Genomic DNA, 13,766 nt, shown 5'->3' with positions numbered 1-13,766 from the left:
GGGGTAAATTTGGGGTCTGGGGGGGGAGAAATCTGGGGTCTAGAGGGGTAAATTTGGGTCCTGAGCATGTAAATGGGGTTCTGAGGGGGCAAATCTGAGCCCCGAAGGGGTAAATCTGGGGCTTGAGGTGTAAATCAGGTCCCTGAAGGTGTAAATCTGGCCTTTGGGGTGTAAATCTGGGGTCTTGGGGTATAAATCAGGGTTCCAAGGATGTAAATGTGGGGCCTGGGTGGGGGGGTAAACGTGGGTCCAAGGGGTGTCAGGACCGGGACGCCTGGGTCCCACCCAACACCCCAGCCGCCTGGGTGCCATGTAGCTGTGGGAGGGACAGTGACGTAAGTGGAGCCAGCCGAGGAAACGCAAGGAGCCAAGGGGCACAAGGAGGTAGGTGCTGTGGGGCGGGTGGGGGGGAAGGTCCTACCTGGGTGCTTGGGTCCCTTGTGGGGGGGACCCCAGAGGTGGAAGAGGGGAGGTGGGTGAGGGGGAGCTGCCTCCGGACACCTGGATCCCTCGGTGGTTGCGGAAAGGGAAGTGAAGGAGTTCCGTCGGGGTGGCAATGGCGGACATGCCCAGACGCCTTACGGTGGTGACGGGGATCCCTGCCTGCACCCCTGGGTCCTTTATAGTGGTGACAGGGGCCCCACTCGCACCCCTGGGTCCCCACCCAGACCCCCAGGTCCCTTATAGTGGTGACAGGGGCCCCCCTGGACCGCTGGGTCCCTTATAGTGGTGATAGGGGCCCCCCCGGACCCCTGGGTCCCTTATAGTGGTGATGGGGGCCCCTCTGGACCCCTGGGTCCCCACCCGCACCCGGGGGTCCCCACTCAGATGCCTGGGTCCCCCACAGGATGTCCTCTCAGTTGCTGTCCTCGGCGGTGGCCTCGTCCACGGTGGCCTCGGGGCGGGCGCTGTGGGCACTGTCGGTGCTGGCGGAGGCGCTGGCGACGCCGGAGACGGTGGCGTTGGCGTTGGCAGAGGCAAAGGCAGTGTTGGCAGAGGTGGAGGAGGCATTGGTAGGACTGGAGAAGGCGTTGGAGACGGCGCTGGCGGAGGCGGCGCCAATGATGCCGACACCGCCGGGGCTCAATGTCGAAAGTCTCTACCAGGCGCTGGGGGCGGCCGCCAAGGCTGGTGCCAGCGAACTGGAACAGGAGCTGAGAAGGAATCACCAGCGCCGTAGACGTCTGTGGGTGGTCCAGATCTTCGCCCTGGTGCTGATGCTTCTCTTTGCCCCCCTGTGTGAGTATGGACCAGTATAGACCAGTATGGACCAATTCAGACCAGTCGGGAGCTCTACAGACCCACTTGGGCCAGTAATGCTGGTAGAGAGCCCTACTCACCAGTACAGACCAGTAAGAAGCTCTACAGACCAGTAGAGACTTTCTCTTGCCCTGAGCAGTATAGACCAGAAGGAACCAGTTCAGACCAGTTGGGACCACTAGGAATCAGCATAGACCAGTAGGGAACAATACAGACCAGTACGGAGCACTGCAGACCAGTAGAGCCTTTCCCATACCCTTACCACTAGAGACCAGTATAGACCAGTAGGGACCTTTACAGAACCGATGTGGAACACCATGACCCAGCAGGAACCACTAGGAACCACTGTAGACCAGTAGGGACCAGTTCAGACCAGTAAGAACCAGTAGGAAGCCCTACAGATCTCTTTGGATCAGTAATATCAGTAAGAAACCCTGCAGACCAGTAGAGACCAGTAAGAAAACCTACACACCAGTAGAAACTTTCCCCTGCTCTGACCACTATAGACCATCTGGAACTATATGGGCCAGTAAGGAGCTCTACAGGCCAGTTCAGACCAGTATATACCAGTAGGGACCAGTAGCAGCTACTGTAGATCAGTAGGGACCAGTAAAGACCAGTGGGATGTCCTACAAACCAGCGTAGACCAGTATAGAGGTTCCCTTGTCCCAACCAGTATGGACTGGGGGACACTGGGAGGGGACATGGGACACTGGAAGGGGACAACAGGAGGGGACAGGGGACACTGGGAGGGGACAGGGACACTGGGATGGGGGACAGCAGGAGGGGGACAAGGACACTGGGACAAGACTGGGGACACTGGAAGGGGACACCAGGAGGGGACAGGGGAGACTGGGATGGGACTGGGTCCCCCAAGAGGGGACGAGGACACTGGGTGATGTCCCCGTCCCCCCGATGTCCCCGCAGTGTCCCTGGACGTGGTGCGGGAGGTGCTGGGGGTGACACAGGAGACCCACCTCGTCCCCTGCCTGGCCACCATCACCCTCCTCTGCCAGGTGGCCCTGTGGGGTGCGGGGATATCCAAACGTCACTTGGCCACCGCCGCCAGCCACCAGCGTCACCAAGCCCTCCGCTACCGTCGCCTGGCTCGGGATGCCGCCGCTGCCGCCGCCGCCGCCACCGAGGCCAGCGAGGCCATCGCCGCTGCCAATGTCACCCTGGGGATGTTGGAGGAGGTAACCAGTCACTTGAGGTCACTGGTGGACGCTGTCACCCAGGACCTGGAGATGGCCCGGGGCTTCTCTGCCAGCGCCCGTGCCCTTGGGGACGCTGTGGTGGCCTTGGGGACAGTGATGGGGGACAAGGAGGGGACACAGAGGTTGGCCCAGGCATTGGAGGCTCTGCCAGGGGATGAGTAGGGACGGGGACACCGGCAGGACGTCCCTTCTCCGTCCTGAGGACACCGGGATGTCCCTCCTCCTGGGGACATTGAGGACATTCCCTTTGTGGTCCAAGGACACAAGGGACGAGTTGGTGACACCGTGCCCTGTCCTCCAATAAACCTCAGGAACACATTGAGGCCACGATTTGTCACTGGGGGTTGGGAACGTGTCAGGGACATGGGGACGCCAGGAGATGGGGACGCCCTCGCCCCACTCAGAGGACACCAGGAGGAGGGATGTCCCCAAACCGTCCCCATCAAAGGGCTTGGGACTGTCCCCAGTGTCCCCAAGAGTGCCTGGCTGGATGTCCCCAAGCCACAGGGGGACAGATCGGGGCCATCATCGTTGGGGACATGCTGGGGGCCAGCACTGGGGACATCATCATTGCCATGTTGGGGACATCTCTGGGGGCACCTTGGCCCCAGCACTGGGGACATCACTAGGGCCAGCACTGGGGACACGCCGAGGCCACCATTGAGGACACATTGGGGACATGCTCAAGCCACCATCGGGGGTAGTATTGGGGACACAACGGGGATGTGCCGTGTTGGAGACATGTTGGGGACATCGGGGGACACAGGGGGGGCGTTGAAGGTTGCGGGTGGCCGTGTTAGAGCCCCACTGGGGACATCGAGGGCAACAGGGCTGCATTGGGGACAATGGGGGACATCAGGGGCTCTGGGGACATCGGGAGACACTGGGGGGGACTTTGGGGGACACCGAGGACCATGGGTGGCTGTGCTGGGGCCATGTTGGGGACATCAGGGGGGACATCAGGTACCATAGGGCTGCACTGGGGACATTGGGGGACGCTGCGGGCCACTGGACCCTCTTGGGGACATTCAGGGGACATCGAGGCACACTGGGGGCTGTGGGACCCTACAGGGGACACCGGGGGACACCAGGGACCGTGGGTGGCCATGCCAGGGCCCCGTTGGGGACATCAGGGGACACCAAGGGCTGTGGGGTGTCACGCCGGGGCCCTGTTGGGGACATCGTGGTCCATGGGGTCCCACCGGGGCCACGGGGGGGCCAGGGGAGGACACGGGGGGGACACACACGAGAGGTGTGGGGTCTCACTGGGGACGCGAGGGGACACCGAGGGGGGTGGGTGGCTGTACCGGGGTGACCGGGCGGGTGACAGCCCCGCTGGCGATGGCCCCGCTGGTGGCGGCCCCTCGTCCAGCCCCTGTGGGCCAAGCCCGGCCCAGCTCCGGGGCCGTACCCGACCGTGCCGCCGCTCCCCAGCCGCGCGTGTCCCCAACACGGCCCCAGCGCCGCCACCGCCCATGGAGACCCCCGGGGCCACCAGGGCCACCACCCCCCCTGAGGTGGGACAAATCTCAGTGATGGGGGGGGGGGGGGGAGGACAGGGGGTGGCAGGGGGGTGACGGAGGGGAGGACGTGGGGACGAGGAATGGGGTGGCCGGGGGGTGGCAGAGGGGATGGGGGGTGGCAGAGGGGACGGGGGGGTGGTAGAGGGGACAGGAGGGTGGCAGAGGGGACAGGGGGGTGGCTGAGGGGACAGGGGGGTGGCAGAGGGGACGGGGGGTGGCTGAGGGAATGGGGGGACAGGGGGGTGGCAGAGGGGACAGGGGGGTGGCAGAGGGGATGGGGGGTGGCTGAGGGGATGGGGAGACAGGAGGGTGGCAGAGGGGTGACGGAAGGGACGTGGGAATGAGGAATGGGGTGGCGGGGGGGTGACGGGGGTGGTGGAGGGGACAGGGTGGCGGGGGGGGTGGCAGCGGGGACGGGGGGACAGGGGGGTGGCAGAGGGGATGGGGGGACAGGAGGGTGGCAGAGGGGTGACAGAGGGGACGTGGGAACAAGGAATGGGGTGGCAGGGGGGTGATGGGGGTGGCGGAGGGGACAGGGTGGCGGGGGGTTGGCAGTGGGGACAGGGGGGTGGCAGAGGGGACAGGGGGGTGGCAGAGGGGATGGGGGGTGGCAGAGGGGACGGGAGTGACGGGGGGTGGCAGAGGGGACAGGGGAGTAGTAGAGAGGATGGGGGGTGGCGAAGAGGACAGCGGCGGCGAGAGGGTGGCAGAGGGGACAGGAGTGATGGGGGTGACAGAGGGGACGGGGGTGGCAGAGGGGACAGGGGGGTGGTAGAGAGGATGGGGGGTGGCAGAGAGAACGGGGTGGCAGCAGGGACAGGGGGGACAGGGGGGTGGCAGAGGGGACAGGGGCAGTGAGAGGGTGGCAGAGGGGACAGGAGTGACAGGGGGGTGACAGAGGGGACGGGGTGGCAGCAGGGACAGGAGTGATGGGGTGGCTGAGGGGACAGGGTGGCAGGGGGGTGACAAGGTGATGGGGGACAGGGCAGTGGCAGAGGGGATGGGGGTGGCAGGGAGGTGACAGGGGGATGATGGGGAATGGGGTGGCAGGGGGGTGACAGGGACAGGAGGGTGGGGGGACAGGGAGGTGGCGTAGGGGCAGGGGGACAGGAGGGTGACGCGGGGACAGGGGGTGGCGGGGGGACAGGGGATGGTGAGGACAGAGGACAGGGGTGGCAGAGGGGATGGGGGTGGCAGGGGGGGACAAGGGGTGACGGGGGACAAGTGCCATGGGGGACCCCAGGATGGCATCTGGGGACCCTGATGGTGACAAGGGCCTTTGAGGGACCCCGAGGAGGGGACAAGGGACATGGAGGACCCCAGGGTGACATGGGGATGGCAGAGGGCACAAGGGCCATGGGGGACCTTGCCACCAGCCGTGTCCCTGTCCCCAGGTGTCCCCAGAGCTGCTGCAGCCACTGGTGGCCGTGGTGGCTATTCTGGGTGAGCTGGGGGCCACCCCAGGGGACGTCCCGCTGGCCAGGCCACCAGGCTCGCTGCGGGCTGGGCTACTGGCCCTCGTTGCCAAGATCAGCCGGGCCATGGGCCACCGTCACAGAGAGGCCACCCGCCTCCGTCATGCCCTGGCCACCACCAGGGCCACCACTGGGACCACCCCTGAGCCCACTGTGGTCCCACCGGTGGATCCTGCTGTCCCCAAGGCCACCGTAGGGGATGCCTGGGCCACCGTGGCAACCATCGCCCGCGAGTGGCGGGAGGCGGTGGCCTTGGTGGAGGCCACTTGGACCACAGTGGCAGGGGACGCTGCGTGCCTGAGGGACACCTGCGGGACTGCGGCCACCACAGGGGCCACCACCGGGGTCACCACGGGCCACCTGGCAGCGGCAATGGCTGAGGAGGCCAAGGCGTACCAGGAGCTGCTGGTGGCCGCCCGGGCACTGCCGGTGGCCTCAGAGTTGGCCACGGCAGTCTCGGAGGTGGCAGCCCACAGGACGAGAGTGGCCGAGGCCGGAGCAGGATTGCAGGCGGCCAGCGAGGCCACCGAGAAGACAGCGGTGGCAATGGTGGAGACGGCGGTGGCCAGGGAGCGGGGACAGCGGGCGGCGGTGGCCCACGAGCCCCTGCGACGTTTGGTGGCCGCCTGTCAAGGGGCCACCAGCTTCTATTGTCATCTGCGACACCGTCTCGAGGGCATTGAGGCCACCGTGGCTGCCATCGCTGCTCAACATGGTGGCCCTGAGGGGGGACGTGGTGGCCCTGAGGCTCCTGGGGTGGCCCAGGAGGGTCCTGGTGTCCCCGAGGACCTGATGGCGGCAGTGGCAGTGGCTGAGACACTGTGGGAAGCCAGCGGCCGCCTGGCCCAAGGCCACCTCCTGGGGACGCTGCGGGAGGCCCGGGGACTGCTGGTCACCCTCGGTGTCCCCAATGCCACCACGGCCGCCACCGTGGCCCAGCGCTGCCGGGATGCCACCGCCGCACTCTCGGGGCTGCTGCCGCGGGGACCGCAGTAGGGGACGGGGGCTTCCTGAGGGACCAATGGCTTCACCGGGGACCGGTGGCATTAACACGTCACTGCTGCAGTCCTGCTTCTGTGTCACTTTGTCCCCAACTCGTGTCCCATCCCCACGTCCCCTCCCGTGTCCACCCCACCGGGAAGGCGATACCGCCCCCCCCGCCAGCGCCACGTCCCCCCAAAAACCGGAATCGCCCTCTTTTTCACTGCCAAAAAACCTCTTTATTAGCGGGCGGGGGGGGCTGCCGGCCGCCGCCGGGTGCCGGGGGGGTCCCTTGGGGGGTCCCTTGGGGGGTCCCGGGGGTGTCGGCGGCTCCGGCCTCGGCCCGGCAGCTCCGCCAGCCCCCGGCAGGATCCAGGATTTCCCGGGGCTTCCCGGGAATCCTCGCGAGGGCGACGAAGGGAAAGCCCTGGGGGGGTCCCTTGGGGGGTCCCAGGGGAGTTTGGGGGGGTCGCGGGGGGGGTGGCGCTGGGGAGGAGGAGGAAGGGCTGGAGCTGGAGCTGCTGCCGCAGGAGCCCCGTCAGCAGCAGCTCGGCCGAGGCCAAGGGCAGGCGGGCGCCCAGCGCCGGGGCCCAGCACCCCGCGTCCGCCTGGCACGAGATCACCAACCGCCGCGGCTGCAAGGGGGGGGGTTTGGGGGGGGGGGGTGGGTTGTCACTGGGGGTCCCCACAAACCACTGGGGCAGCCCCCACTCCCCCTGAGCACTCCCCGGGTGGTCTGAGGCTTCTGGGGTCCCCGGTATCCCCAGTAATCCCAACCGGATCCCCCCAGGAGCTCTGGGATGCTCTGCCCCCCCCCCCCCGGACCCCCAGGAGCACCCCAAAGACACCCCCAGCCCTCAGTTCCCCCCCCAGGGCCCCACCAACCCAACCTGGGACCCCCCGACACACCCCCCAGGGCACCCTGACCCCCCAGACCTCCCCAACCCCAGCGGGACCCCCCCAGATGCCTCCCCTGACCCCCTTGGACCCCCCCACCATGTCACCCCAATGGCTTTGGGACACCCCCCCCCCCCCCCCAATGTCCCCCCAACATCCCTTGGGTCCCCTCCCCAAAGGCTCTGGGTCCCCCATGTGTCCCCCCCCCCGCCTCGGTGGCTCTGGGCCCCCCATGTCCCGTCCCCCCCGCTGTCCCCTCACCCCGTAGGTGTGGGGCATGGTGGGCAGGAAGGTGCCACCGCTGCAGGTGACGATGTCCCTCATGTGCTCGGGCTCAGGACGGACGTTGGGGGTGACGTGGACCTCGTAGCCCTGGGGACACCGCGACACACACACATATGTGGAGGGGACACGGGGGGACACGTCCGGCCCCGAGCTCCTGGGATGGGTCCAGGGGGACAAGGACACCTTGGGGACACAACTTGGGGGACCAGGGCCACTTTAGGGGACAGGGATACCTCAGGACCACCTTGGGGACACTGTGGGGACACCAGCAAAGGAGAGGACACCCCTAGATGGGGCCACATGAGGGGACGTGAGTCAGTGGGTGACAGGAGACCCCGGGACACTCTGGGGACACTAAAGGACATCAGGGGACACCCCTCAGACCCCCCCCAAGCAGACCGAGGCCACATGGGGGGGACCCAACTCAACGGGGGACAAGGACGCTTTGGGACACAGGGCCACCACGGATCCACTGGGTGACATCCCTTGTCTGCCCTGTGTTGAGTCCCCCACTTGGCGGGGGGACAGAGCCACCCCTGGGGAGGACAGTGCCCCTCGGGGAGGGTTGGGGACATTTGGGGACGGTCACCTGGAGCAGGGGGTGGCGTCGGGCGCGGCGCAGGGCCTGGGCCAGGCTGAAGCCGAAGTGACGTTCCTGCTGGCTGTCACGCACCAGGAAGGGACCCGGCGCCAGGACACGGCCACTGCGGGCACTCTGGGGACAGAGGGGACACGTGGTGACCCCTCCTACCCCAGGGACCCCCCCAGGTCCCCAAACGCCCCCCTCCCTTGTCCCCCAAAGCCCCCATGTCCCCAAGGGCCCCTTCTTTGTCCCCAGAGACAACCATGTCCCCCAACACCCCATCCTCCGTCCCTAAAGACTCCTCCTTTGTCCCCAAAGACGCTCTCCTTTGTCCCCAAGGCTGTCCATGTCCACAAAGATCCCATCCCATGTCCCCAAGGACCCCGCTCCCTTCTCCCCAAGGACCTCCCTGTCCCCAAAGACCACCCTCCCATGTCCCCAAGGACCACCACATCCCCTAGGATGAACCTTGTCCCCAAAGACCACCATCCCTGTCCCCAAGGGCTCTCATGTCCCCAAAGACACTCTCCTCGTCACCACAGAACCTCTCCTTGTCCCCAAAACCCCCATGCCCTGTCCCCAAGGACCCCCGTGACCCCAATATCCCCCTTCCTGTCCCCTAGGACCCTCTCCTTGTCCCCAAGCCCCCCCTCCCGGTCCCCAGCCCCCCCCCCGCCCCGCAGAACCTCGTGGAGCCACTCTGGGGTGATGATGGGGACGCCGCGGGCCACCGCGCAGAGGAACTTGACGGTGCGTCGGATGCGGTCGGTCACCAGGTGGGTACAGTCGAAGACGGAGGTGGCCATGGACCCCCCCAGCGTCTTCAGGGCCACCTCCATGGCTGGGGAGGCCACCACCCCCGTGAACAGCACCTGGGGACACCGTGGGGATGCGTTGGGGACACCGTGGGGGGGACGTGGGAAGGACATGGGGGGGGGGATATGGGGGGGGACGTGGGGGACTCTGCCTGGGGCCACCCCGAGGGGACACGGGGACATTGGGGGACACCCCGGGGTGCTGCCCCCCCCCTTCCCACCATACCTTGAGGGGGGTGGAGCTGGGGCCCCCCCGGGGGCGGAGCTGGGGTCCCATGACCTCTGCTGGCTCCTCCTCCTCCTGCTGGGGGGTGGAGTCACAGCATGAGACCCCGCCCCTTCCCAACAAGCCCCGCCCATCCAGTTAGGCCCCGCCCTGCTTGTGCAATCAACCCCACCCACTCAGAAGCCCCACCCCCAGTTGGCCCCGCCCATCACCTTTAGACTCCACCCCCAAGCCACACCCACCTGAGCTTGCCTCTTGGAGGGGGCGTGGCCTGCCCGATGGGGGCGTGGTTTCCATGGGGGGCGGGGCACCACCTGCCCCTTCACGGTTGGTGGCTCGGGCGGAGCGGGGCGGGTCTGGAGGCGGGGGCTGCGCCGCACGGGGGCGGGGACAGGGGGTGCTCCACCTCTAACCCTGCTGGCTCCGCCCCTGCCAGAGGCTCCGCCCTCTGTAGCTCCGCCCCCTTGGGTCCTGGCCAGGCGCTGGCTGCGGCGAGGTCCCTCCCGTCCCGGCGTCACCGTCACCATCGGGGGGACGCAGGGACCCGGGGGGTCCTGGGGGGGCACCGGGGGTGAATGCTCCTCCTCCTCGGGGAGGAAGAAGGGCTGGGTGGGCTCCTCGGGGTCCCAGTCTGGGGCTGCGCCTGCAGGAGGAGCACGCTGGGGGGACACCCATGTGTGCGGGGGGGGGGGGGGACGGGACACCCAGGTGTCCGGGGGGCACCCAGGTGTCGGGGGGGGGGGGGCACCCAAGCATCCAGGCCACCTACCCTCGGCCACTGGTGGCAAGAAGCTCTGGGTGGGCTCCAAGAAGAGGTCAGGGTCTTCTGTAGGGGGGGAAGGAAGAGCCTTGAGAAGGGACCCACGTGTCCATGGGGGGGGTCCCCAAGGATCGGGGCGGGGGACGGGGACGACACACCAGGCATCTGGGGTCACCTTGCTTACCGTCGATGTCGCTCTCTGTCACCATCGCACTCGTGTCCCCACCTGTGTCCCCGCCGGAGATGGCCTCAGTACTGCTGGGCCCACCATCAGCACCGCCGGTGACATCCAAATTTGCAGACAGATGCAGAGATTTGGGGGTTGAAACATCTGGCAGCACAACTGGATCCTCACCCCTCACCAGGGTCTCCCCGTTGTCTTGCTGCACCCCAACATCTTGATTCGGGGGGTTCTCATCTGTATTTGGGGCTGAAGTGTGGTGTTTTGAGACCACTCCTTCCATGCTTGTGGCACCGTGTGGTTTTGGGGACAAACTTTGCTGTTTTGGGGATGATTTCTGTTGTTTTGGGTCTGTCTCCTCCACAGCGGTATTGCTGCCCGTGGTGGGGTCCTCTATTTCTGGATGGGGCCGATTTTGGGTCCGGATTCGGGTCTGGATTCGGCTCCGAACATCTGGAGTGGGAGCCACCTCCTCCATGTCGGTGTCGCTACCATCCCCAGGTCTCATGGGAGAGGAAACATCTGGATTTGGGGACGTCATTGCCACATCTGGGTCGCCAGATGCCCCTTGACACCCTTGCACTGTCCCAACATCTGGAATGATGCCGTTGTCCTCAACATCTGTATCACTGTCCACATTCAGGACAGGGCACTCGGCTTTGGGGGCTCCAACATCTGGAGCTGGGAATGACATCTTCACATCTGGATCGTCACTGGTCCGTGTTGGCCCCCTGGGGTCAACATCTGGAGCAGCAGCCATCTTAGCAACTGTATCCATGACTTCATGGGTTGTCCCGTGCGTTTTTGGAGCTCCAATGTTGGGAATGGCGCTGAGGTCCTCCACATCTGTATCGCTGTCACCATTGGGGGCCGCTGAGCCATGGCTGAGGCCACCAACATCTGGATTTGGGGTCTCCATCACCACAGTTGGGTCTTTCCGGGTGTTTTGGGGTGTTTTGTGGCTTTTTGGGTGAAAAATAGCTTGACTTAGGTTGTCATCTTCCACATCTGTGTCACTGTCCACCTCTACGTTCCAATGCTCATTTGGGAGTTCTTCAGCATGTGGATTTGGGTTCCTCCTCTCCACATCTGGGTCTCTGCAGGTTTTGGGAGTAATTCTATGGGTTTTTGGACACCCAACACTTGGATTCACCTCATTTTCCTCCACATCTGTATCACTGTCCACTGCAAGTGTCCAGTGTTGGTTTTGGGGTCCTTTGGCACATGGATTTGGACTCTTCGTCTCCACATCTGGGTTTCTTGGCACATTTTGGGTTACTTGATGGGTTTTTGAAGCCCCAATATCTGGATTGGAAGTGTCCTCTTCAACATCTGTATCACTTTCCACCAGGAGAGTCTGTTGTCCTTCAACATCTCGATTCGTGGTCTCTGTCTTCACATCTGGGTCTCTGGGGGCTGTTCGGTGGCTTTCTGGGTGCACATCTCTATTGGAAGTGTCCTCCTCCACATCTGTATCACTGTCCACCGTGAGCATCCCATGACCCTTCTGTGAACCTTCAACATCTGCATTTTGCATCTCAATAATTGGGTTTTTTGCTAAGTTTTGGGTTGTTTGATGGGTTTTAGGGTATCCAACATCTGGGTTGGCTCCATTCTCCTCCACATCTGTATCGCTGTCCACCGTGAGCATCTGATGCCCCTTCTGTGAACCTTCGATGTCTGCACTGTGGGTCTCCATCTCAATATTTCTGGTTTTTGGTACATTTTGGGTTGTTTGATGGGTTTGGGGGCATCCAATGTCTGGATTGGCTCCATTCTCCTCCACATCTGTATCACTATCGACCGTGAGCATCTGATGTCTATTTCTGGGCCCTTCAACAGAGTTTGAGCTCTCCATCTCCACATCTGTATTGCTCTCCACAAGTGTCCAGCATCCATTTTTGGGACCTCCAACATCTGGATTTGGGGGCTCCATCTCCACACTCAGGGTTTTTTTGTCCATTCTACGTATTTTTGGGCAAACAACATTTGGAAGGACCTCAACCTCCTCCACATCTGTGTCACTGTCCACCACAAGCATCCCAAATCCATTTTTAGCACCTCCAACATCTGGATTTTGGACCCCTTCCTCCACATCTGGGTTACTGCTCACCTCCAGGGGAGCCGGGTGGCAGTTTGGGTGAAAAAGAGCAGTTTTGGGGGGCACCTTGACATCTGTATCACTCTCAATGTCGAGAGTCGGCTTGCTGCCTTCCAGATGTTTCACATCTGGATCCGCGACCTTTTTGGGGTTCAGAGAGTGATTTCGGTGTCGAACATTTGAAACAGCCATTTTTCTTCCCACATCTGGATCTGTGGTGGTTTTGGGGCTGTAACGGCACTTTTTGGATCGCCTGACGTCTGGAGCTGAGCAGGGTATGGCCACATCCAGGTGCTGCCCTGATGTGGGGGTGTGGCGGCGTTTTCGGGGGCCCCGAACATCTGGGCACACATCTGGCTCCTCTGGGTCACTGCGGGGAGGGGGATGTTGGGATTTGGGGTCTACCTGATGGACCCAGGCATCCGGGCTCACTCCTAAGGGACTCGGACACCCTGAACCCCCCAAGGGACCCACACACTGGGGTCCCACCTACCTCTCTGGCACGATTCGGGGTGAGATAGTGTCTCCGAGAGCAGGGCCTGGGGGAACGGGGCAGAGATTATTACTGTAGGGCCTACATTAACCCCAGAGGGTCCTATCAGATCCCAGCTTGCCCCCTTCCACTCCCCACCTCCGCATCTTGGCGCTTCCTACAGTAACACGCTGCCAGCATTTATGTAGGTCCTACTGTAACCGCCACCTTGTTGTGTTTCTGTAGGCCCTACGATAACACGATAACAGCGTGTTCTCCCGCCCCCCACTCCGCCATCCTTGCACACTCACGCCGAGGCAGCTCGTCATCCTCCGAGTCGCTGGCGAGGCGGGGGGCCGGTTCCAGTCCCTGTCCTGTGGAAGACCCAGGCATCGGGGAGATGGGGGGGCTGTAGGACACCCCCCTCCACAGGGACCCAGGTATCCGGGAGGGGACCCCAAAATCCAGGGGGGGGGAGACCTACCTGCACCCCCCGCAGTGCTGAGGCCTTGGTGGCACCTTCGTTGCATGGTCTGGGGGGGTACAACTGCTCCCCCAGCCCCTAAGTACCCCACAAACTGCCTCCCTTCAGCTACAACTGCCCCCCAAGTGCCCCTCGGTCACCACTGACACCCCAATAGCCCCCTTGGGTCCAACCCCCCCCCAACTACCTCGCCCATGCTCCAAATGCACCCCCCCCACACCCCCAAACTGCCCCAGGGCTCCTAATACCCCCCCTGGCTTCTACTTGCCCCCCCCAAATCGTCCCCTTCGGCCCTGTATCCTGCCCCAGGGAGCCCCAAATTTACCCGGGCACCGCCCCAAACTTCCCCACAGGGCCCCAAACTTCCCCACAGGGCCCCAAACTACCCCAGGAACCCCCTAAACTGCCCCACACCCCTCGCAACTGCCCCTCGATCCCCACCAAGTGCCTCAGGGACCCCCAAACTGAGCCAGGGACTCCAAAATTACCCCAGGGACCCCCAAACT

At 64.2% G+C, this 13,766-nt stretch overlaps 3 protein-coding genes across 5 annotated transcripts; 2 read left to right on the top strand and 1 right to left on the bottom strand.

Annotated features, from left to right (window-relative positions):
• The first annotated feature begins 1,064 nt into the window (after window positions 1-1,064).
• Window positions 1,065-2,795, top strand: LOC129198232 (uncharacterized). The gene is made up of 2 exons (XM_054807386.1): window positions 1,065-1,239; window positions 2,188-2,795. Exons 1-2 carry the CDS (start codon window positions 1,065-1,067, stop codon window positions 2,637-2,639), a joined length of 627 nt encoding a protein of 208 aa, XP_054663361.1. The 3' UTR covers window positions 2,640-2,795.
• Window positions 2,796-3,834: 1,039 nt separating this feature from the next.
• On the top strand, window positions 3,835-6,540 carry LOC129198336 (uncharacterized). Its single transcript, XM_054807556.1, has 2 exons — window positions 3,835-3,994; window positions 5,395-6,540. The coding sequence occupies exons 1-2, from the start codon at window positions 3,953-3,955 to the stop codon at window positions 6,469-6,471; spliced, it is 1,119 nt and encodes a 372-aa protein (XP_054663531.1). The 5' UTR covers window positions 3,835-3,952; the 3' UTR covers window positions 6,472-6,540.
• A 143-nt stretch (window positions 6,541-6,683) lies between these two features.
• Window positions 6,684-13,417, bottom strand: MDC1 (mediator of DNA damage checkpoint 1). 3 transcript variants are annotated; one of them, XM_054807435.1, is made up of 11 exons: window positions 13,261-13,417; window positions 13,088-13,150; window positions 12,798-12,843; window positions 10,207-12,674; window positions 10,032-10,088; window positions 9,505-9,905; window positions 9,263-9,340; window positions 8,908-9,093; window positions 8,228-8,353; window positions 7,615-7,725; window positions 6,684-7,091 (listed from the first exon to the last, which is right to left on the bottom strand). In XM_054807435.1, exons 1-11 carry the CDS (start codon window positions 13,304-13,306, stop codon window positions 6,699-6,701), a joined length of 3,975 nt encoding a protein of 1,324 aa, XP_054663410.1. In that variant the 5' UTR covers window positions 13,307-13,417; the 3' UTR covers window positions 6,684-6,698. The 3 variants fall into 3 exon arrangements, with proteins under 3 accessions (XP_054663410.1, XP_054663411.1, XP_054663412.1); XM_054807436.1 differs by having other exon boundaries at window positions 9,263-9,337; XM_054807437.1 differs by lacking the exon at window positions 12,798-12,843 and having other exon boundaries at window positions 13,261-13,337.
• Between the last annotated feature and the right edge of the window lie 349 nt (window positions 13,418-13,766).

Source organism: Grus americana, chromosome 32, assembly GCF_028858705.1.
Source record: "Grus americana isolate bGruAme1 chromosome 32, bGruAme1.mat, whole genome shotgun sequence".
In the NCBI taxonomy this organism is placed as follows: Eukaryota; Metazoa; Chordata; class Aves; order Gruiformes; family Gruidae; genus Grus; species Grus americana.
Note: the sequence above shows the minus strand (reverse complement) of the source record. Positions and strands in the feature narration are given on the sequence as shown.